Below are 24,103 nucleotides of genomic sequence, written 5' to 3' on the forward strand. Positions count from 1 at the left end.
TGGGTTTTTTTTTTTGTCATAAACAACCTAATACAACCTAAAATTTGTGAGAAACTACCTAATAAAAAAAATGTTGTAAGAAACTACTTTATAAAAGGTAAATTGTTGTACGTAATGTACTACCTTTGGCCGAATTTCCACCGTTAATCTAATTTTAAGGCGTTGACCTAGCTCAAAACACTCCCGAAACCACCACAAAGGTTGCTTTTCAAGGTGGTAAGGTTTTTGAGGGTGGTTAGAAGATATTCTGAGTAGGTGAGGGTAGTTTAATTTTGTGATTAGGGATGTTGATTTTTGGGGTTAGAGCGAGGTGTTGGTTTTGGGATTGGAGGGTGGTTTGGCCTTGGAGAAGACAGTTCCAAGTAGGTTGTGTTTGTTTTGGGGTGAAAGCGGTGGTTTGGGGGTATTTTGAGGTGGGTCAATGGTGGATTTCCGGCAGAGGTAGTATTTTACAACAATTTAACATTTTATTAGGTAGTTTCTTACAACATTTTACCTTTTATTAGGTAGTTTTCTACAACATTTTTTCTATCAGGTAGTTTCTTACAAATCTGGGCTATATTAGATATTTTTTGACAAAAAGGCCTAAAATTTGACAAAGACCTACAATAATTTAAAACGATGTAAATTAAGTCGTTGTATGTATCATCACTATGGTAGTAAAAATAAATACTCCATAAATTATATAGCTCATTGATATGAGCAACTAGGGACAGTTGTAAATAGAATCTCTACAAATAAAAATCTTGCTTAGCTTTATGCAATGCCCCCCAAGAAAAAACAAATAAAAGTCAAGTAGTGATTTGAAGTCACAAATTGTTTACATATAGTTCAAAATATATTAATTCATATAGATGCATTGCACTTCAAGATAAAATATAATTAGATGTAGTATCTTCTGTAACTTAATTATAATATACTTTTATTATGTGATGATTAGGGTTACTATTGAAGACTATAAATATAGACACAAAAAGAGAAGACTTTTCATAAGAATGAGAAAGATTATCACTTCAAAAGATATGAAAAGAAAGAGAGAAATTATGGCAAAAGAAACTGAGATTAAGTCTTTTATTCAAGAGCTTTCTTTGCTCACAAAAATTATCAACAATGATAATAATATCGATTGTTCGAACTCTTCATCTGTTGATCATGCTGCTGTTTCCGAAGAACAACAACAACGTCGTGTTATTTCCTACATACCCACGAGCTCGTTTCTATCTCTTAGTACCTTAATCGTTCAAGTTCTAGGTAATTTCTCTCGTTTTTTATCTTTTATATCGCTTTCAGTCTTTAGATAAAATCACTCTGTATCCACGCACTAACCAGAACCTACTAGACTCTCGACTAATCCAAGTTCAAGTCGGGTTGATGATGTACTAGTAGTTGTTTGTGTGATACTTTTTTAAACAAAATTTAGAAAACGTATTATTGAACGTAATCTTTTCGTGATTTGTTATTGAACATTTTGTTGATCATTATTACATGAATCATGCAAGTAGTAGTTGTCGTTTTACATTAATACTTAATTATTGACTAATTGTTTCCTATTTGGTATCGATCCAGATATTCTTAAGATTTTTTCTTTATTTGGATAGATCTGAAATTTCCATTATAGTGTCCATCAATAAGTTCTTTTAAGCATTGATATATGATTGACCAAATATTTGTAGAATGTCAATGATTTTTTGTTGGAAAATAATTTTGTTTTAATTAATATTATTAAAAAAGTTGAATTGACAAAGTTTTGTTGGGGGATGATGTCGCAATAATTTATGGTTAGATTGGATGACATTTTTCATGTTTTAGAGTGATTTATTCTTATTTATTAGGTGGGAATTTTTTTCAAATTATTATCTTACATTTAATACTGTGACATTAAATCAACTAAACCTATCAAAATAGGATTTTATATATATATATATATATATATATATATATATATATATATATATATATATATATATATATATATATATATATATATATATATATATATATATATATATATATAAAATTACGGGTAACAATTCCTGTAGTCTAATAATTTATGCTGTTTATATTAGTAGAACAAACATTTTTATTTTCCTTAAACTTTTCAACAACCTAATTTGTTAGTGTTATCAAAGGATTGTACATATAAATACTTACAACGAACTATACAAGCGGACCATGTTGAGAAAGAAATAATTAATCGAAAAAATAGGACATTAATGAAGGATAATCTTTCTTTTTAATACTAAAATAGTTTGTAACATAGGGAAAATTGCTTCATTCAAGTCTTTCTTAAGCTAAATGTCGTATATTTATGTAATTATGTGTAGTTTTGAACGTATCATATATTAGTATGGAATATAGTTTATCATGTTATATAACATTTGTGGGTATTTTACCTAGAAAATATTATATCACATTGGTTTTTCATGCATATATATTGTACGTATCGCTTCCATTTTGTGTAAATTTTTACAATTTTTCTGTGATAAATAAATATCTATAATCATATGGAAGCACTTGTATTACATGTATATAGTACATAGTTCCAATCTATCTACGTTTTATTTAAATTTGATTATCATTTTCCGTCATTTATCATTGTGAAAATTAAAAAAGAAAATCAACCGTAGTCTGATATTTTTATTATCACAATATATGTGGAGTTAATATTGTGTGTATAATCAATTTCTATGCAGATAAGATTGGGCCGACGATGGTTGTGCTGAAACAAGACATTTCTAAGAACATTCAGGTAATTAATTTACTCCATTATTAGCTAAAATAATTTTCTTGGTTTAATTTAATAAAGTTTTATATCTTGTGCAAAGACTGTTCTTTTAAAGTTCATAGAATCAAGATAAGACCCAAGAACAATAGAATTAAAACAAGGAATTCCTTAAAACAATTTTGACAAGCGGAATCTATACAAATTTGTATATAAATTTGTAAGAAAAATTTCTTTATTATAGATTCATAGTAATCCTAGTTCATCCCCAAATCTTAAATTCTTCACAAATTCTTGTACCTTTTATTTATGCATTACCATTTGATCAATATTGTTGGGATGTAGGGGTAATATAAGGGACATTAAAAAAAATAAAATAAAATAAAATAAAATAAAGCTGAGTTTGAAGATGAGATCGATTGTTGTAATTCATTCTCATCATTACAACTTATATGATAGGTTACAAAATAGATCGTACATAAAAGTTTACCAACTTACCCATGTAAAATAATTTTAAACTTAAAATTAGAGATCACAATGTAAGAATCGCTAAGCTCGCCTAATTTGGAGTCATGAGAATCCTCAAAGTGATAAGATCCTATAAGCCACACCGTAACAAAGACATGCTCCCGCAGTTGGAGCATATATCCTCATGTGCATGGAATGGATGATGTGATAAATGCCCAAAATACTAGGAAACCAGTTTACACATGTCAACATGTGAATGACTTAATACGTGTCGCCTAGACACAAGCTTAAATCATATACTAACTGTGTTATATAGCTATAAGGCCTATAACATATCAATATTACTAGAACCAATACTCATATGCTACAAAACAAGTATCACTATTCATTTTTTTACATAAAATCTACAGTAATTTAGTCATTCGATACCTATTATGCATAAAATAGATACGTACTTTGTTATATGAAATAATATACTAGTAATTTTTAATTCAAAAAAAATTAAAAATTAAATAACATAGTAATTTTTACGTTTTTATCTACTTGTATATATCATGCATAAACCCTTATTACACATTATTTTAAGGAAAATAATATAGATAAAATAATTTTTAAAAATATTGGTAATGATGTGATAAGTTTGTCTTCTTATCTGTGTTCAATTAGTTCTAATTAATCTGTTCATTTACCTTTTTTATATTTTTCTTAAAGTAGAGCTAATAACAGGCTATAATTCATATAGTAGTTCAACATAAACGATAAGATCAAGAAGACAAAGTATCATTATAACATGTTTAATAATTCTTTGGAATCCACTAAACTTTTTTGGTCATAGAACTACAAGATAATATAGTTAGTTGGTGAAAATGACTTTAAGAAAATATCATATCTTTCATCATTTCTAAAATTTGATCATTTGAGTATGGATCAAAGTTAACCTAATAAGATTGTAAAACTAGCCATAGATTCATTATTTCTTTTATTTAAACTTAAAATCATACATGACATTTTTTTGGAGAAGATTTCAATGAGTTAGATTAATCTACATCCAGCTTATTTTTGAGGGTTAAGGCATGCGATTAATATTAATCAAAATTATTAATTACTCATCTACAGTAATTTGCTGACTAATACTGTATGACCATGTGAACAAGAGATATATAATTGTCATTAATTATTTATAGATCGAGTTTAAGTAACATTTCTAACATGATGAAAAGAAGCTATTTCCTCTCATAATTCTTGGGAATTAGATTTAGACTTTAATGCATGTTTAGATTGGTAAAGAAAATTAAAAGTTACCTGGGCTAGAACCCTAGCTAGTTACGAATCAACTCGACATGTGTTAGCAAGGTAGACCTTTTAGGAGGAGGAGTCCAAATTTTAAACGATAAGATTGCGCAAAATGGGTCGTAAAATTAGTACTAAGGATTTTGACCTTTTTTTTTTTTTTTTTTTTTTTTTTTTTTTTTTTTTTTTTTTTTTTTTTTTATCAATTTAGGTGTTATAATATGATAATAATTTTTGAAGGGAAAAAATTGAATAAGTTTAATGTTCTTTTCAAACTACATACATGTCTAACAATTACAAACATTTTATTTCTATGACGATTAAACATGTTATATACTTATATGTTAGACTTTCTCTCGTATATACTACGTAAGTAGTGATTATTGATTCGTAGTTAATATATTTAAATCATCTTATATATGTCATTCATGATGATCAATGACAACAGAGATTGGAGATGCTTTGTGATTCTGACCAGGCAACATATTCGAATTTGATAGAGATATTAAACAAAGAAGCAGTTGAACGAAATGCCAAAAAGAGTAATAGTTGTAGCAAAGCTTTGCTTTGGCTCACCAGGTATTTTATTACTACTCAATATCCCATACATCATCATATAAGACATAATATTACACTATATCGTATTGTAAGATATTCGACCAATTACAAAAAATATATCTTAAAGACATAAACTTAGGAAAAGAATATTCTGCGTACATTTTCAATCACTTAAAGCTGAAGCCTTGATTACATCATTATTTTTGCCCTTTGTAATAACAGTCTTCTAAAAAACAATATGTTGTCATAATAGTTTGCTAATATATATGAGCGTTACATAAGTTAAACATGTGTGTTTAAATGCACTAATGCAAACTAATTGTATGACCCATTCATTCCATACATAGCTTATTTAATTAATTATTGTGTAATTAAAGTATTCTTGAAGATTCCTATTGTTTTGATGGATGACGATCAAACAGTAGAATTCCTTCATTACTTAAAACATCACACAGTACAAATCATTTAATTAATAAATACTCCGTAATTTAATTAGTACAAGTTGTTTGATCAATTCATATAATCAAACAAAATATATAGATTTAAGCAATTTTATCTTACATATTTATATCAAATTACAATTATTTGCATTATAATATAATTTACCCTATTAATCCTTTCTATTCACACACAATTACATGGTTTTTATATTACTTATTTTTGCTTGAACTTATAGAGATAGCTAATTTATTTTTATATACTACATACAAATTAAAGAAACTAATTAATATTGTAATGATATGATTAATTTAATTAGGTCCTTGGACTTCATGGGCTCACTACTTCAACATATTGCAATCGAACCAAGGGAAAATATGGAACAAATTGTTGGAAATTCTTATGAGATGACCTTGAAACCTTGGCATGGATGGATTTCAGCAACTGCTTATAAAGTAATTCCTTCTTTAACTTACTAATAATTATCTAAGGTCTCATCAACGATCTCTTTATTTTGTTACCATTTAGCAAATCTTTTTTTGTTACTCATACGTAGCTTACCAAATAAAAACTACTATCTGCGTTACTTTTTAGTTGCAACAAAGAAATTCTTTTATGTCTCACAAATACATATGATATGGTGGGTGATACAGGTAGCTTTGAAACTTCTACCTGATACAAATACATTTATAAGCCTACTTATGGCCAAAGGTGAAAACTTTGACACTCTTAGAGATGAAATCCAAGCTTTAGTTTCATTACTCGTTCCTCTCCTACAACAACTCCATTCCACTCTTGTAAGTTCTCACTCTAATTAATTCTACACCTCTATATACGTAAAATAATCTTTCGTTTCAAATTTATTGTTCAAATGTACAGTGTAATTTGAACTACTCCCTCCATCCCTAAATTACATTTCTCTTTCTATTTTGGGTTCTCCAAAATTACATTCCACCTTTCTTTTTTACTAAGTTTTTTTTTTTTTTTTTTTTTTCTAAATATCCCAAATACACTCTCTTTTTCTGTTTCTAATGTATAATTAATGTAAATGTACTTTTTCAGCTTTTAATTTTTCAAAATCCTTGTACCAAATTACAATAAATATGATTGGGTAAAAATTTTCAATTAGAAGGAGGTGATTGGTCCTTTTTTTTTTTTTGCAAAGGATTGATGACATGTCATGAGTAATTACTAATCTATCTTTGTTTTACTCAAAAACATTATTTAATGTTTTGTACTTCCCATTGCATTATCTAATTATTGTTATTTGTCTTATTCTTTCTTCCTTAATTCCCGTGTAAATTTCCAAACAGGAATGTAATTTAGGGACAGAGGGAGTACTGATATGACATTTAAGTTCATGAGGATAAATTAAACACAATACAATTGATTGATCATATTCTTAACATCTTTCTAATTTTATGCATGCTTCATCCAGGACTTATATGGACTAGACAGGCTAAAGTCTACCTAAGGAAATTTATCGATCGATTCGACAAGCAAATTAAAGTAGTAGAATTTACGTACTCATGTACATATTTACCAAAGTTGTTTAGAGATCTTTTCTACATCCTAATATCCTGAGATGTATCTTTCAATTCGTTAGTTGTTAGAAATAGTGTGAGTTTTGAGAGGTTATGTAGGTCGGTACGATTCTACATTTTATTTGTGTAGATCGTACTCCATGTTAGGGAAAATTCAAGTTCTTTTTTTTTGGTTTTAAAGTTGTCATTGTTAATGTTTATCTCATATATGATATATATACCACATGTTAATGGGGTTTTTGAATCCTACAATGTGTGGGATTTTTGTTTTTGTTTGATGAGATGTATGTCTTATGAAACTACGAGTATAAAATCTATGTGACCTTTGTATGTTGTTTCTAGATTGTTGTATATAAATATATTGTGGTTGTCTATCTTGTCACTTTTCGAGACAAACTTTTAGAGACGGCCAAATTAGTTCTAATGAGTTTCAAACTTTCGGGTCCCAAGTTATTGTGAATGCTTGGGTCAAACAACTGTATTTTTGGATTGATCACTTGAAAAACTAATGTTTTATTTTGTCAAATCTCTCTATCCAGATAGAGTTGGGTCAAGTTAGGCCCAAGACCATTGTAAATAATAAATGAAGTTATTGGGCAACAATTCAACAAACTTACCCACATAAATTAAATTAGGGCTGATAAGACCACAATTACTAAAAATAGAGTCCGACATTGTTGAATCTTGAAAATAAATTCGACATCAAACTTGTCCTTGCAGAATTCATAAAAATAACGTCGGATAAGGTATTTTGCTTATCCAATTTTACAATTATCAAATAGTTATTGGTAAAACATTTCTCTCTCGTATCAACAACAAAATAGTAAAGACCTGTTCTCATACGTTTATTTTCAGTTTATTTCAGTTCAACTTCTTATTTCCTTCACTTATAAAATATTCATTTCAGTTCAGTTTATGTAAACAGCCGAATTCAACAGGCCCTAAAAAAAGTTAATTTTTGAAATAAGAGAAATAATTGGAGAATTGAGAAATAAGAGAATCAGATAAAATGGTCAATCACCACATTTGCATCATTAGATGCATGTAAGACTGGGGCGACATTCAAATATCATCATTTCATTCATTTGAATAGTAATACTGATTATCATTAATGTTCATTTAAACAATACTCTTTATTTGTTGATTAAACTACACTATTAATTTTAAATTTAAGAAAAATAGATTTAAAAATGATAGAAATTTGTGAAAAAGAGCTCAGAGATAAAATGGGTAATAGAGAGTTATCAGCACGGGTAATCAGAGTGGTGCATGACAATCTTAATTCTCATCACAGCTCGAGAAACTCATGAAGATGTTAATCTTTTTAATTACATTGTAATTTTCCAAGATATTAGAGCTTCCATTTAATGGCAATTTATAGCTTGCTCCTGGAGTACCATGCAGGCATGCACACAGTACTTATTTTGATGTTAACTCTTTGTTACTTCAAAGAAATTAAATACTATATATGTTTTTTTTTTTTTTTTTTAAATACATGCATGTTATTTCGCCATTTTTTTCATTCATCTTCTTCCTGCAACCACTCTCTCAAATGGGCCGAAATGAATAGTCCAAGTTCAACACTGGGCCGATAATTCAACAACTGGGCCAAATAATCCCAGTTCATAAAATTCTTAACTGGGCCGAAATGAATATAGAACACTTCTTATTTTATACCATCTCAAATCACACATTATCAACCAGAAATTCACAAAAAAAAAAAAAAAAAAAAAAAAAAAAAAAAAAAAAATTATTAACGTGGTTTGAGGTCGGGTTTATGTAATGTAAACGGATAAATTTTTCATTATAATTTTTACAAATGATTCTTAAAGAAAACAGAGGAAGTATTTGAGAAAAAACAAAAGAGGATTAAAAAATAAAATAATCAGATAAAAGGTCAATCACCACAAATAGCATCTATAAGATGCTTGTAAGACTGGGGCGACATACAAATATCATCATTTTCATTAATTTTCAACTAATTAAAACTCCTTAATTATTAAATACTAATCTTAAATTAAAATTAAGACTCAGTAATTAAAAAGAAAATGGATTTTAAAAAAAGGAAAAAGGAAGCCATCAGAGACCAAAAATTTATCCACAAAAGCTGAATGCTTAATACGGTCCGCATCATGGTTCGATCCTTAGGATCGCATCATTTGAACTCCCATCAATATTAATAATAATATTAATTTCAAAATAAATCCAATAATTTGAAAAAAAATTGAAGAAGATGAAAGAAAAAGAGCTCAGAAAAAAATGGGTAATAGAAAGTTATCAGCACGGATAATCAGAGTGGTGCATGACAATCTTAATTCTCATCATAGCTCCAGAATTTATTCAATCAAATTTCATCAAAAATGAAATATACTCGTAGAAATGAAGGAGGAAGAGAGAGAAAGTGATTTGTGAGGAAGAGAGAGAAGGGTGGTTGGATTATAAATGGGGATGATCTTTTCATCTTTAAACCCTAATTTTTTCTGCCGTTCGATTTCCAAGGTTTTAGATCCTCTATTTTGGGCCTATTTTTCTTTTTTAACCGAAGATTGTTGTACAGCCCAGTAATATGGACACTACCTTTTTTTTTTTTTTTTTTTTTTTTTTTTTTTTTTTTTTTTTCTTCTATTTTTTCTATTTTTTTTGTAAGGAGATGCAATTATGCGATGACATTGACAACTACTCCCTCCGTTATTCCATATTCTATATACTCTCTCCGTTACGAATTACTCGCAACAATTACTATAAATAGTCGTTAGACATTACTTGCAATAAAATATTTTCTTTCCTTTTTTAGTACTCCCTCCGTTCTTGAAAGAACGACCCATTTGGGTTGATTTCACGGGTATTAAGAAAGTAAAATAAAAAGAAGTAAAAGTATATTGGAAAGATAAATTTACATGGGGTTTGTAAAAAATTAGAGAGAGAAAGTAATAAAAAGTACATAGAGAAACAAAATTTTATATGGGAAAGCTAATTTTGCACAAATATTATTGCAAATTGGTGGGGATTTTAATGCAAATGGGTCATTCTTTTTAGGAATAAAATTAGGCCAAATGGGTCGTTCTTTCAAGGAAGGATGTAGTAAGTTTTTAGGGTTAAATGACAAATTTACCCTTATTATTTTTTATTTTTTTAAAAGTTTGTTTATTTTTTTAAAACTACATCACTTACCTTCTACTCTAACCATTCCCACCAAAAACTAACCCCAATCCTTCTTAAATCATCAAACTCCATTCATCTCCCCAACTACCAAATTCAATGTTCTTCATTCAATTCTCCTTGAAGATGCTACCCAGAATTCATTTCTTCTGGAGAATTCTCCAGGCGCTCTTCATAAACCCTAGATCTCCTCCTTCATTTTGCTTTCTCTCTCCTCTTCGTTCTTTGTTCTCTCTCTTCCATTTTGTCTTTGATACTTTAATTTCAATTCCTTGCAATTTTCTGGAAAAATGAGTCCCAAAAAAAAAAACAAAAAAGAGTCTCTTAAACCATCTAAGAAGGACAATCAGTCCACTATGTACATTGCTAAACGTGGATCTAAAGTGATGAAACCTGTTTGAAGGTGCTCTACTTCGTTTTCGAGGTACTCTGGTGGTAAAATTGAGGCTACGTTGTACTTATCTTCTAGCGATGAAGAGGATAAAGTTGTTGTTGCATATCCAGCCAAGGTGGTGCCTGTTGAGGCGGCGCTTGTGCTAGATCTGTCTGTTTCAACTACGGAAATTGTTGAAGGGGAGGTCAGGGTTAAGGAGTCCCCTAAAAATACTACCTTGGAGAAGGAGGAGACGCCTAAGAAAGCTTCCGCCAAGGAAGGGTCTCCTAGGGGGCAGAAACGCCTTAGATCTGTGTAGTTGGACGACTACATGCAGTGATTGGGATCCTTGTTACCTAGCCTATCTGAGGGACAAATACCCCCATGACTTCCCCCCTGAACTCTGATCTTGCAGCGTAACTATGACTAAACCCTAATTCATTTTTTTTCTGTGTTTTTGGCTACAATTATTGCTTGTTTGCTCTTACATCCGAGTCCCTGATGTTTGAGTATGAATGTTGTGGGTTAATCTGTTGTTGGTGGTTATCATGATGATTGATTTGGAACGAGTATTGAATACTCTTAATGTAATACCCCTCATGATTGCTTTAAAGGAGTTTGATATACTACTCATATCAACAAGATGCATCTTTTTTTTAGGGAGCTCATATGCTAAGAATACTCCATAGTTAAGCGTGCTTGGTTGGGAGTAGTCTTGGGATGGGTGACCTCCTGGGAAGTTTTCCTAGGGCGCGCATGAGTAAGGACAAAATGTGCCGAAAGGACTCGTGTTGGTTTGTGAGGACAGTTGTTGGCCCTTGATGCGCATTTCGTGGCAATAGGCCCCTCCCTAATTTGTTTGGGGTCGGGGTGTTACACTTAATGGTACTATGAATGGTTTGAGTATGAATATTGTGGGTTAATTTGTTGTTGAATAGTAATCATGCTGATTGTTTCTCTGAATGGTACTCTGAATGGTTAACTATGTATGTTGGCTTGTAGTTGATTGGACTATATACTTATGCATATTGGGAGTGTTGTACTGTATGGATGATGAGCATGATTCTGGTATTTAAGCCCTTGGAATACTCTTGTTGTTAGTGTGTTTGTGTTGCTGTCATTGAGTATCAAATGCTGGTTTTGTATCTGTTGCAATATGTCCTAATTGATTCATGTGGCCCTGATGAATTGACTACCAATTGTTGCTTGTGTGTGTGATGCATTCAGTCCCACTTGTTGATTGTATATTAGAGGCATTGAGTCCCAATTGTTAATTGTCAAATCTAAAATACGGAGTATTTAAAAGAATTGCTTGAAGTTTAAAAGCATAGAAAGTGTTTTTCAGCTTCAACAATTAAGGCCATAGGAGTTTATTTTAATTATTAGTATAATTTTAAAGATCATATTAAAATATTATCTTTGCAAGTTAGGATTAGTTTAATACTTTAATTTGTAGGAAGTATAAAACAATTTGAACTGAAAATTTATAACTAAAGTTGATCACTTTTATAGTGGTTAAAGTAAGGTTTGGTGAAGCGGTAAGCCGGTCAAACTCCATTAGGGGTTCGAACCCAAGTGCGTGCTTCATTTTTCCATTGTCTTTTTTCCTTTCTAAGCAATTTAACCTACCCTTACTCTCTTAGATATAAGAAAAGCATTAATAAGCCTAAAAGTAATTTGAATTTCTCCATTACTTTTATCAATAAAGAATTTTTTTTTTTTCATTTTCACAAACTATTTAAGATGTATATATGGAGTATTTTACTAACTATAATGATAAATTAGATTTGAATTTTCATGTAAAAAAAAGGTACAAAATTACTAGTATTAATTTTTAAAAGATAAAATAATTTGATACTTCATACCATTACAAGTATGAAATATTAGAATTATATCGATGATAAAACTCTATACACCAATATAATCTTAAAAAATCTGTCCAAAATTTGCTTATTTATCAACATAATACTTGGAGAAAAACTGAAATGTCAAGTATGGTCTGACTGCGAAACCGAATTTATTTATTAATGAATAACATGAATTTTCATTTAAATTTCTTACATTTTTGTAAAAGCGTTTAATTATGACAAATAACTTTTGACATCAATATACGTATAATTTACAAGGAATTTTTTTTTTTTTTTTTTTTTTTTTTTTTTTTTGTTTTTTTTTTTTTTTTTTGTGGAAAAACAATTCAAATCATTTTATTTCATTTGAAAACACTTTTTTTTGTTGTTGTTGAATTAATATTGTAATTTATAATTAGGTTAAGTAAAACCGTGCATTGCACAGAACTTAAGCTAGTTGACAATAAAAGCCAAAGAGTAAAGAATAAACACAAGCGGATGATTTTAACTTTAAGTCATACATTCTTGCAACATTGAGTATTGATTGACAAGTAATGGATACACGTGACATGATGACAACTGTTTTGGGTGTTTTTGTCCCTCGGGAGAGTTACAACACGAAGACTGGTTCGAAGTGAGTTGTACCTGCAAAACAAACGGAGACACTAGATGGGTGGTGCTCCGCCTCCGACGCACAAGTTAGAAACTTGAAGGGAGAAAAAGGTGCGGAAATTTAGGTAGGGATCTGCTCGGATTCCAAGCTCAGGATGTCTCTATCAAAGAGTAAATGTGTAATAAATGATTAAACGTGCCCTCAAAATGAGGGACATCTCCCTATTTATAGGGTCTTTGGAAATTGTGCCCCTGATTAGATCACTGAACCCTAATCATTGGTGGGTTGAGCGTTTTGCGGCGTTCTCGGGATTTGGCCCTGAAGGCCGCCATTTTTCCCTTTATTTATGGAGTGACACGTGTCAAGCAGGGATTGGTCCACTCTGGACCATTCTGAGGCTGACACGTGTCATCCTCTAATTGGGCCACGTGGCAGGGTAAAATTACCCTAAACATTTGCCCCTCACAGATGTGACGTGGCACGCCACGTGGCATCTGTGACACATGTCACGCTCCGGTTGGCGGTAATTTAACCGTTAAAGAGTAACCGTTCACCTTCCGAGTAAATTACGGAAATGCCCCCGTATTTACCCTCTATATATAGCCGTTTTACCCTCATGATTTTGTACGTTTACAAAAACTTTCTAGAGAGAAAACTTTGAGAGAGCAGAAGGCATCCGTTTGAGTTAGGCGCAAGCAAGAAAGTTTGTTCTCCATCAACCCAGCCGGATCCGTCTTCCTTCAGATATCACATCCAAAGGTACCGTCTCTGTCTCTCTCAGCTCTTTTTCTTTTTTCACCGCTTGTACATATTTCTTGCAATAAATGGATGCATCACTAACACACACGGCGCAACCTAGGTTAGAGTCCAGCCGGTCACCAGGGACGACTGAGTCTAGGATTGGGAGTGCCGTCTCGGGGTGTTGGGACCACCCTTTGCCTTAGATTCCAACCAGTTATGTGTCTGTGCAGGACACCATGGCTCGGACAATGCAGACGGCAACTGATCCAAATTACAAAATCGAAGGCTCAGGCGGCCAAACGCCTGAGGGAGAAACGTCTTGCTAGGGAGGCCAGACGGCTCTAGAGAGATCCCCTCCGCGCGCCCCTTCAACTCCTGTTGATTCCTTCTTGGAGGAATGCGACCAAGGCGGCGACGAGGCCGCCTCTACCCCCTTGAATCAAAGTGAGGAGGAGACGGAGAGCGACAGCTCCGCCTTTACCTCTGAGAGCAGTGACGACTTACCCCCGCTTCCGGATAGCGAGGAGGAAGAAAGGAAAAAGTGGAACGAGAAGGATGATCCCTTCAACATCCACGTCTCCTCCAAAGACCGGATCCAAATGGAGGAGAACTTGAAGAATTTTACCCAAATACACCCGCTAGGAGACGGGTATAGAATCCGGGTGCCGCCTGAGAATGGCACCATCGCCTGGGAGAACGATGAACAGAACGCCAACAACTATTTTGGCTGTTATGAGGCGGCGTTCAAGGCTGGTCTCCGCTTTCCCCTTCACCAGGCGGTGAAGGCAATTTTGAGAGGCTACGGCCTCGGAATCTGGCAACTTACCCCCAACTCTTGGACAAACATTCTGGGGTATGTTGCCGCCTGCGAGTTTCATGGGCTTAACCCCGGCTGGGAGGCTTTTGCTAGTATGCACTATCTTAGCAGAAGCCCAGGCGGTTGGAGGGTGTGGTACACTCTAACCACACAGCCTCAGTATATATGATGACCTTGGACAAGGTCTCCAAGTTCGTTGGCTGGAAGCACAGGTTCTACCTGATGTCAGCCCCAACTAGACGGGAGAATTATGAATTCCGTCTGTACAATAAGAAGCCCGACTTGTTGGGCAGGAAGTGCGCTCTTCCCCGGATCCCAGAGGAAGATTTTGACAAGATAATTGAGGCAGACTTTTTCGGCCTCACAGACGCAACTCTATCAACCGGGGAAACAATAAAAGTCCCCAAGAACTGGATCCCCAAGAGCGCCTGGTTCAGGGATGAGTGTTTCCTAGCTGCCTGCGGGCTAGGGCACATGTTTACAAAACGTATGCGCCTGAGTTTATATCCGTCTGTAGTATTTTTCTATCGAAATTGATTTATGATATTGACCAATTTCTTTCTTTTTGCAGAAGAAGCATTAAACATGTTGCAGTCGAAGAAAACTCCCAAGCGGTCTTCTGCAACCATCCGCAAAGATCTTGCGGAGAAAGCTGCGGCTGAGGTCAAGGCCAAGGTAACAAACGCCTGACCCTTTCATAAGTTGATCCTTTAAAATCATTTTCCCGGATGCTAACCTTAACTTTGGTTATTTTTGCAGGGAGGAGAGGTTGGAAAGTCGTTTGAGAAACAACTCAAACGGGCTAGGGAGGAGAACCCTGCCGTTATCAGAAAATCAAAAAATCCACCTCTGCATCAACTCCTGGCGCCTCAGCCGGGCATCAGAAGATGCGGATAGCGGGGCGACTCGAGAAGGTAGGCGGCAGCCTGTGCCTTGATCTTGTCAACCCCTTATCAGCAGCCGCGGGGTTCACCACGCCTGCAAGCGGTTCCCGCTTGGCCGGTTCTGAAGGTAAGAACCCTTTTGAATCCCCGCTTGAGCTGGGGTGGCCTTTACGGGTGAAATCCCAATCCCAACAGACGTCATCCTCAGACGGTCGGCAACAAATAGGTGCTGCCTTAGTTTCGCACTCATCACGTATTGATTGTGGTGCAGATCAATCTCCCCGCTGGACAGACGTCCAGAAGCATGCCAAGGCCATGCTGGAAGCCGTTCGGAAGAGGGATAAGGACAATATCCCTGGGATAGAGACGTTCAATCTTGAACACATTTTATCCCTTCTGGCTGAGGTAAGAAACTTGTCAATTCAATTTTATTTTTTCCAAGTGTTCTATCCCGCCTGCAATACTTATGCCGCCTGACTTTTTTGCAGGCCATGCTGCGGGTGGACGGGCTCAAACGTCCTTATTCCCGCAAACGGAAAGAGGTAAAAAGGGCCAAGAAGTCCTCCATAGACGCTGATAATATTACTTTACACTCGACTATCGTAAATGAACTTAAAACTAAAGCAATAATTATGACACAGGCGTCTAGAATCTAGCAGCTAGAGTCAGATCTGAAGACGGCCAAGCAGCGGGCGACAGATGCTGAGACGGCTAAGAAGGAGGCGGAGGAGGCCCAAAAGAAGGCGGACGAGAGCGCCAAAAAGGCTGGTGAGGCGCTCAAGAAGGCCCAGACGGACCTTGGCACACTTAAAGGTGTTTCCGAAGAGAACACCAAACTGAAGACCAAGGTTCAGAGGCTGGAGTAGGAGGCTGCTCAGGCTCATATAAACTTTGCAGCAACCTTAGAGGCGGAGCAAAACTGCATTGTTGCTGAGAGTGACGCTGACAATGACGCCCGTATGAAGATTGCCTGGGCTGCCTTGTACCCAGACGCGGATTACAGCATCTGGGCACTGGCGCACAGCTATGCCGAGTACGTGGTGTACTTGAGAGAACAAGGTGAGCCAAGCCTGCCTCTTTCGAAGCCTGGGTCAACTCCAACAACGAGTCGTCCGCGCCTGAGTTACCTGGTCCTGGTGAAGCACAGGAGATACCCTCAGATGATGAGGAGAAGGAGGAAGACCAGGAGGCACCGTCTGCAGGCCAGAAGTGACCCATTCAGCGGCAGTATGCCAATCTCTGCTTTTTTATTTTTTCTTTTATTCAGCGGCAGTATGCCAAAACTTGCTTTTTCCGGCCTGCGTGCCGAGTATCCTTGTATTTACCGGCTAAGGAGCCGGGTTAATTAACAATTTCTTTCTCCTGGACGGGGTCCGGTTAACATTTGATCCATTACAACCGTTTGGTTGGGTGGACTTTTATGAAATGCACCGACTGAGTCGGTTTTGATCATTTTGCATTTGAATTTTTATTTTGTGCAAATTTTAATTTTTCATTTTTGCATAACTTATCAAAAGCATGCGGCGATTTTTTGCCTAACTAGTTAATAGTCTGGTTGTCCTTGCCCTTGGACGGTTGTGTGATTGGTTTCAAGTGGAGTTGGTTGATTGACTTGAAAACGTCTGATGCTACAAAGAGCATGATATGTTTGTAAGTCAATCAATCACAGTAGTGATTGCCCCAAACCAAGTGCACAGCCGTACACCAACAGGCGTTTCAGTCACTACACAGACAACGTTTGTCCGTCTTGGTAGGGATTTCATAGCCATTGAACAACTCTTTTGCCCCAATTGGGGTGGGAAGTGCAATTTTGGAATATATAACCTAAGTGAGAACTTCAGCCGGTGACCGACTGATGCCTATGGGCATCCGGTATCTGGAAACTTATTCGTTCTTCATAGTTTATTTCGGTCAGATGGCTATGAGTTGACCAATTAGGTCGTTCAATTTTTGCCGTCTGCTTGGGTACGTAGAACCGACAAATAGTCTGAACTCTGCGACGATTGCACCCGAAGGGGTGTCGCCGGACGCCATTGTCCATGTTGGGACAGGCGATTTTATAAAATGAGCAACCATCTGGCCATTTTAGCCTCTGGTCTTGTTTGAGACCGGTTGTATAGCCACTAAACGTTTTTGTGCTTAGTTTTTAGTCGAAGTATTGAATTTACACTAAGTATCGAACTTAGTTGTTTAAACAAACGAGTATGTCTGGGTATTACCCAGACGGACAGGCAATTATTTAATCTTACCAGGTATCAAACTTGGTTAGGTAAAAGAAAAATCCGTCTGAGTATTACCCAGGCGGATAATCAAACTTAGTTAAATGAACAAAGTATCAAACTTAAATAAACAAGAGATCCGAATATCCGAGTATTACCCAGGCGGTCAAACAAATGTAACCTTTACTAAGTATCGAACTTAGTTAGGTAAATGAAAAATCCGTCTGGGTATTACCCGGATGGGTAATCAAATAATAACTCAATTTTGCAAACAAAGTCTGAATCTTCATTAATTGACTCATTGTTTACAAAAAGTTTACATTCTCAGAAGTAGTACTTTTTAAAATTGTCTACATTCCAAGTTCTAGGCAGGCGCCTGCCGTCTGGAGTTTCTGGGCGGTAGGTGCCATCCCTTACTTCTTTATAGATCCGGTAGGGGCCTTCCCAATTTGGGGTTAGCTTCCCCAGCTCATTGGCCCTACCGGTTGCCTCCATTTTTCGTAACACTAAGTCGTCAACTTTCAAAGGACGCTTGTGTACTTTTTTGCTGTAGGCTCTAGTCATTCTCAGACGGTAAATCTCATGACGCAAGGCGGCATTGCCCCTGCGCTCCGGGAGTGAATCCAATGCCAGGCGCATTGCTTCCCAATATGCCTCTTCATCATATAGCATGACTCTGAGAGTCTGCTCGTAATGTTCGATGGGCAAGACGGCTTCAGCACCATAAACCATGAGAAATGGGGTTTCACCGGTTGCCTCTTTTGCTGTTGTCCGGATGGCCCATAGGACATGGATTAACTCTTCTTCCCATAGGCCACCGGCTCTTTCTATTTTCTTCTTAATGCCGTCTGAGATGAGCTTGTTGAAGGCTTCCACTTGGCCGTTTGCTTGGGGCCGGCCAACAGATGCAAAATAGCTTGAGATCCCCTGATCTCCCAACCAAGTTTTTAGCTGAGGCGTCTCAAACTGAGGACTATTATCAAACACCATAGACATAGGTATCCCATACCGGGTGATAATGTTCTTCCAAATGAAGGAAATTACGTCTGAGGTCTTGATGTTTTTAACCGCCTCAGCCTCCACCCACTTGGTGAAATAATCCACAGCCACCAAGATGTAACGTTTTCCGCCTGGAGCAGGCGTGTAAGGACCTAGAATGTCCATGCCCCATTTTGCAAACGGGATTGGGCTGTGGATGGCCGTCAGATCAGTAGCCGGACGGTGAATGAGTTTGCCAAATTTTTGGCACTTGTCACATTTCTTCACCAATTCTCTGGCGTCTGCCTCAAGAGTGGGCCAAAAATAATGTCGTCTGGCTCTGACGGCTAGGGACCTGCCGCCTATATGCGAGGCGCAGAATCTCGAGTGCAAGTCTTCGAGAACTTCTTTCCCCTTTTCTGGGGTGACACACTTTAACAAAGGCTTCAGAAACCCCGCCTTGAAGAGTTCTCCATTTTTCAACTCGAAGCTTGCAGCTCGCTTTTTCAGGACGACTGCTTCCTGTGGCGAATCAGGAAGTGTACCGTCTGAAAGGTAGGCCCGGATGCCATCCATCCAGGTAGAGCTTCGGTCCAGAATTCCAATGGGATCCTTATAGATGCTTCTCTTTTCAAGAACTTCCCAAAAGACTGACCGAGGCGTATCATGGTAGGCGGAAGACGCCAGCTTTGACAATGGATCCGCCTGGTTGTTTTCCGACCTAGGCACTTGACTCAGACGGAATTCCTCAAGTGCCTTGGTCTCTTCTTTGACTGCCTGAAGATATTTAATCATAGCCGGATGAGTAGCCTCGTAGCTTCCCTCATACTGGCTAACGACCAATTGAGAATCAGAGTAGGCGTCAATTTTCATGGCCCCTGCCGCCCTACACATGCGAATGCCGGCTAGCAGGGCTTCATATTCCGCCTCATTGTTAGAGGCTTGAAATTTGAAGCGTAGTGCATACTCAAATATGTCCCCTCCAAGAGACTCGTAAATTACGCCTGCAACACAGCCGTTCTTAGTAGAGCTCCCGTCTACATACACTTTCCAAACCTGATCAAGATTATCCGGAGCCACCGGACGGGTCATTTCAACAATGAAGTCGGCAAACGCCTGACCTTTCACTGCCTTTTTTGGTTCGTAAGTGATTTCAAGACTTTGCATTTCAATAGCCCATTTCAACATTCTCCCGGATGAGTCCAAGGTAGACATCGGCCGCTTGAGTGGCTGGTCGATGTAAATCACCACCGGGTGTGCCAGAAAGTAGGGCTTCAATTTTTTGAAAGCCATATACAGAGCAAGGCCAAAATTTTCAACCATGGGATACCGGAGTTCATCATTTTTAAGAACATGGCTAATGAAGTAAACCGGGAGTTGCACGCCATCTCGCTCAGCAAGGAGAACGGCACTGAGGGCATGATCTGAGACGACTAAGTACATGTACAACGTCTCCCTAGGTAAAGGACTAACCAACCTAGGTAGAGAATGTAAATGCTCTTTCAACCTCTAGAATGCCGCCTCAGCATCCTCCCCCCATTCAAATCTGGTTTTCTTCCTGATTGCTTGGAAAAAGTAGAGGCACTTGTCGCCTGACCGGCTGAGGAACCTCCCCAGGGCGGCCAGACAGCCGGTGAGTCTCTGCACTTCCTTGACAGAACGGGGTGACTTCATGTCTATCACCGCCTGTATCTTTTCAGGGTTAGCCTCTATCCCCCTTTGATCAATCAGGAATCCGAGAAACTTCCCAGACTCAACACCAAAGACGCATTTATTAGGATTTAACATAACCCTATGCCGCCTGAGGGTGGTGAATGTTTCTCGGAGATCAGCAAGGTGATCCGTCTGTAGCTTGGATTTGACTATCATGTCATCAATGTACGCCTCCACATTCCTCCCAATCTGATTAATGAAGACCGTATTAATCATCCGTTGGAAAGTGGCAGGCGCATTTTTTAAGCCAAACAGCATCACAGTATAACAGAATAACCCCTGATCAGTGACGAAGGCCGTCTTCTCTTGATCTTTCTTCCACAGGGGTATCTGATGGAAGCCGGATTAGGCATCCATAAAGCTCATCAAGGCGTGACCGGCTGTAGAGTCGACCAGACTGTCGATCTTTGGAAGCGGGTAACTGTCCTTTGGAAACGCCTTGTTGAGGTCTGTGTAATCAACACACATGCGCCAGGTCCCATTCGGTTTTTTAACAAGGACCACATTGGCCACCCAGTCGGGAAAATTACAGGGCCGGATGAACCTGGCGTCTAGCAGCTTTTTGACTTCGGCAGCTGCCGCCTGACTTCTTTCCTTGCCGTGGTTTCTTTTCTTTTGCCGGATGGGCTTCTTTTTGGGGTCCACAGCGAGTTTGTGGACAGCGAGATCCGGGCTGACGCCTGGCATATCTTCCACTTCAAAGGCAAAAATGTCTTTGAATTCCTTCAGCAGAAGGTGCAAGCTTGCACCCAAAGTAGCATGAGCAACCGTCCTAGAAATTCCTTTATTTTTAAATACCTGTTTTGCCCTGTATAAAACTTTAAATAGGAATATCTAAGACATTATCGCCACCGTGAAAACGGCTAAGGCAACTATCAAAGATACACAGCAGAAGACTTGAAAACAAAAACTATTTAAATAACCCAATTTAAAAACCAAACCGACGAAAGTAAAGTTGAAAATCAACAAACCCAAAGTCAAATAAAATCCACTACAACTTGGAACCATTTAAGGCCCTTATTCAAAACCGAAACAACCAAACCTTTGTGTTAGTCCATAAAGTAATATAATAAAATATTCAATGCATAAAACACATCATATCCTAATGGAAGCTAGCATGATTCTCTCTTCACTCATGCCCCGTCATGAACATGCTTCAATACCTGAAAAGTGTATCTCTACTTGCCCCACTACTCCCCATTAAAATGGATCATCGTAGGGCCAAAATAAAGACATGGCCAGACACAAACAACACACACAATCAGCAAAACTGAGTACATAAGCGTAATTAAACACACTAACATGCATTCTCATATCATCACACACACTTACCTCATTGCACCTGTTTACAAGCACACACAACAATCAACAAGACACTCTAACTAGACACTAAATAATTCATTTAGCGTTGATTACGCATCGAACGGGTTTCCAACTATACCTATCCCAAATAAATTGGGGTTAACTGACACGGGAGCTAACCGTGCCAGCAACAAACCTGTGCCACACATAGGTGGCGGAATTCCAGCGCATAATAATAAAAAGGAATATACAGCGTCCTGTACTCCGTTAGAAGTTATGATCAAATATAAAGTCACATAACTCCCCCCATATGTTCATACTCAAGGTATATACGTTCCAAGAGTTTTGGTGCGTAATCTCTTTCACTTTACGTTATTTACACATTATTAGACTTGGTGATGACTCTCAAGGCATAATAAGTCAATCAACAATAATTATTCAATCAAACAAATATACCAATTTAATTCTTGAATCATTAGTGACCACATAATATTTAATGTTGAACCCTTTTTAATTCTACCTCAGTGTCGAAGACACCTTAAACGCATAAAGCGCCAACAATCCTATACCTCGGTGTTAAAACACCTTAAGTGCACAAAGGCACCAACATACAATTTATTCCTTGTGTACATAGACACTTATATAGCTCCTTTCTCATGCTTAAAGCATCAATAAAAATTATATGAACCATAATAAAATTTCTTTTCAATATTCCAAACATAATTAAACAATTAGTTTAATTAAACATGCTCTCTATCATGCCATAAATAAATATGTAGTCCATATAATCATGCCAAAATCTAATTTTTCCAATCCATAAACCTTCACAAATAATTCATGCTTCACAATTCAATCACCAACACCAATAATTCACGATTCAATACATAAACCTTAGCATGATACTACTTGTAATTGATTGAAATTAAATCTAGCATGATTCTACATCATCAAAATATGCTAAGTACGCGAACGTACCTCAAATAAGCTCTTAAAATAATCGAGTACTCTACAACAATTCTCGAACCAAGTCTCCTACATAAAGGGACAATAATACTATATTAATTACCCTTGTATAGACAATTTCCAGCAACTTAAACTCACTTTAAATAACTTATAATAATCTGAAAATTATTTTAAAACCCCTAATTAAACTCCTTTTTAATGGATAATCACACCCTTTTATTAAAAATCACAATTATACTACTTTAAATAAAATTCCAACATTTTAAACTAATCAAAAATCCTTTAAAACTTCATCAAAATACATCTTTATACCTAAATTATCCATAGAAACATTAAATTATCTCTTACCCCTTTTAAACTCAAAGATAAAATTTAAAGCATAAAAAAAAACTTCGTTAAAAATCAAAAACTGCTCGAAAATCGTATTTAGAGGCTGAATTTGGCCACGAGAGGGTGGTACTCATTACCAAAGGTAGTGAGTTTTTCTTAAAACGTTGTTTCTACTCGAAAAACACTACTATTTTATCAAAATCGGATGAGTTTAGAACCTGATCGGGATTAAAACGAGATTAATATTAACGAACGGAAATCTAATTATTGAAACATGAATTTTGCGTGTTCAAAATAAATCTGGAATTAAGTTAAACTAATAAGTAGTTATAATCACCAAAATTTCAAAACATCATTATTATAAAAGCCCTAAATCAATTATTCATAAAACCCCTAAAATCATGATTTTCAATAATTAAAAACCCTAGGTTATAAAATTTACAAAATCTGAAAATTATAAAGTTCAATCATCAAAATACAATTTAATAAAATCAAAACCCATAAATCAATAATTATAATTACACAAATTAATAAAACAAAGGAGAGAGAAAATAAGACTAACCTTTTTGTGTGGGAAATTTTTGGGGATTCATGGGGTATTTATAGAGCAAAAAGTGTAGGGTTAAGTTTGGGCTTATAAAAATGTGGGCTTGAGTTATGGAATAGGGCTTAAGTTATGGGTTTTGGAATGGGTTATCCCAATAAGAGTATGTAGGTATAATTTACATTGCCCAATAATTAATAAACGTTTGACCCAAAACTTATTTTACTTTTATAAAACTTTATATTTAAAATACTTTCACCCTTTAAAATATTTAATTAAGCCCTTGACAATACATTTTATTAATACTTAAATACTTTATAAAAATACGGGGTATTACAAAGAATCTGACGACAATATGTCGTCCTTGGCCCTTCTCTCCCAGCCAGATGGGTAAGTCAATTCTTCCGGCTGGGTAGACCATCCTACCCCCGATACCAACCAAGGGGTGGGTGACCGGATGCATGTTGCTGACGTTATATTTCAGATTTTGCAAGCATCGGAGGCTGATGATGTTTGATGAGCTGCCGGTGTCAATAAGGATTCTTCCAACCAGTTGGTTGACAACCTTACATTAAATGACAACCGGGTCATCATGCGGAC

At 36.2% G+C, this 24,103-nt stretch overlaps 1 protein-coding gene and 4 non-coding genes across 5 annotated transcripts; 1 reads left to right on the plus strand and 4 right to left on the minus strand.

The window, feature by feature from the left end:
- Positions 1-1,043: 1,043 nt before the first annotated feature.
- Positions 1,044-10,871, plus strand: LOC145640474 (glycolipid transfer protein 3-like). Its single transcript, XM_081691747.1, has 7 exons — positions 1,044-1,251; positions 2,694-2,749; positions 4,929-5,059; positions 5,796-5,931; positions 6,130-6,273; positions 8,218-8,273; positions 10,583-10,871. Exons 1-7 carry the CDS (start codon positions 1,044-1,046, stop codon positions 10,869-10,871), a joined length of 1,020 nt encoding a protein of 339 aa, XP_081547873.1.
- Positions 8,018-8,099, minus strand: LOC145641378 (small nucleolar RNA U31b). Its single transcript, XR_014115409.1, has one exon. It is a non-coding gene; the product is annotated as a small nucleolar RNA U31b (small nucleolar RNA).
- LOC145641366 (small nucleolar RNA Z221/R21b) lies at positions 8,232-8,317 on the minus strand. The gene has a single exon (XR_014115399.1). It is a non-coding gene; the product is annotated as a small nucleolar RNA Z221/R21b (small nucleolar RNA).
- Positions 8,903-8,986, minus strand: LOC145641379 (small nucleolar RNA U31b). Its single transcript, XR_014115410.1, has one exon. It is a non-coding gene; the product is annotated as a small nucleolar RNA U31b (small nucleolar RNA).
- Positions 9,266-9,350, minus strand: LOC145641367 (small nucleolar RNA Z221/R21b). The gene has a single exon (XR_014115400.1). It is a non-coding gene; the product is annotated as a small nucleolar RNA Z221/R21b (small nucleolar RNA).
- Positions 10,872-24,103: the final 13,232 nt, after the last annotated feature.

The sequence above is a fragment of the Chenopodium album genome, chromosome 7 (assembly GCF_948465745.1).
Source record: "Chenopodium album chromosome 7, dcCheAlbu1.1, whole genome shotgun sequence".
Classification (NCBI taxonomy): Eukaryota; Viridiplantae; Streptophyta; class Magnoliopsida; order Caryophyllales; family Amaranthaceae; genus Chenopodium; species Chenopodium album.

Excerpts from the sequence above, each read along its gene's own strand:
- LOC145640474 (XM_081691747.1), top strand. The coding sequence starts at position 1,044 with ATGGCAAAAGAAACTGAGATTAAGTCTTTTATTCAAGAGCTTTCTTTG. Across the intron at positions 2,750-4,928 it reads ACATTTCTAAGAACATTCAG|AGATTGGAGATGCTTTGTGA; the intron begins GTAATTAATTTA and ends CAATGACAACAG. Across the intron at positions 5,932-6,129 it reads TTTCAGCAACTGCTTATAAA|GTAGCTTTGAAACTTCTACC; the intron begins GTAATTCCTTCT and ends TGGGTGATACAG.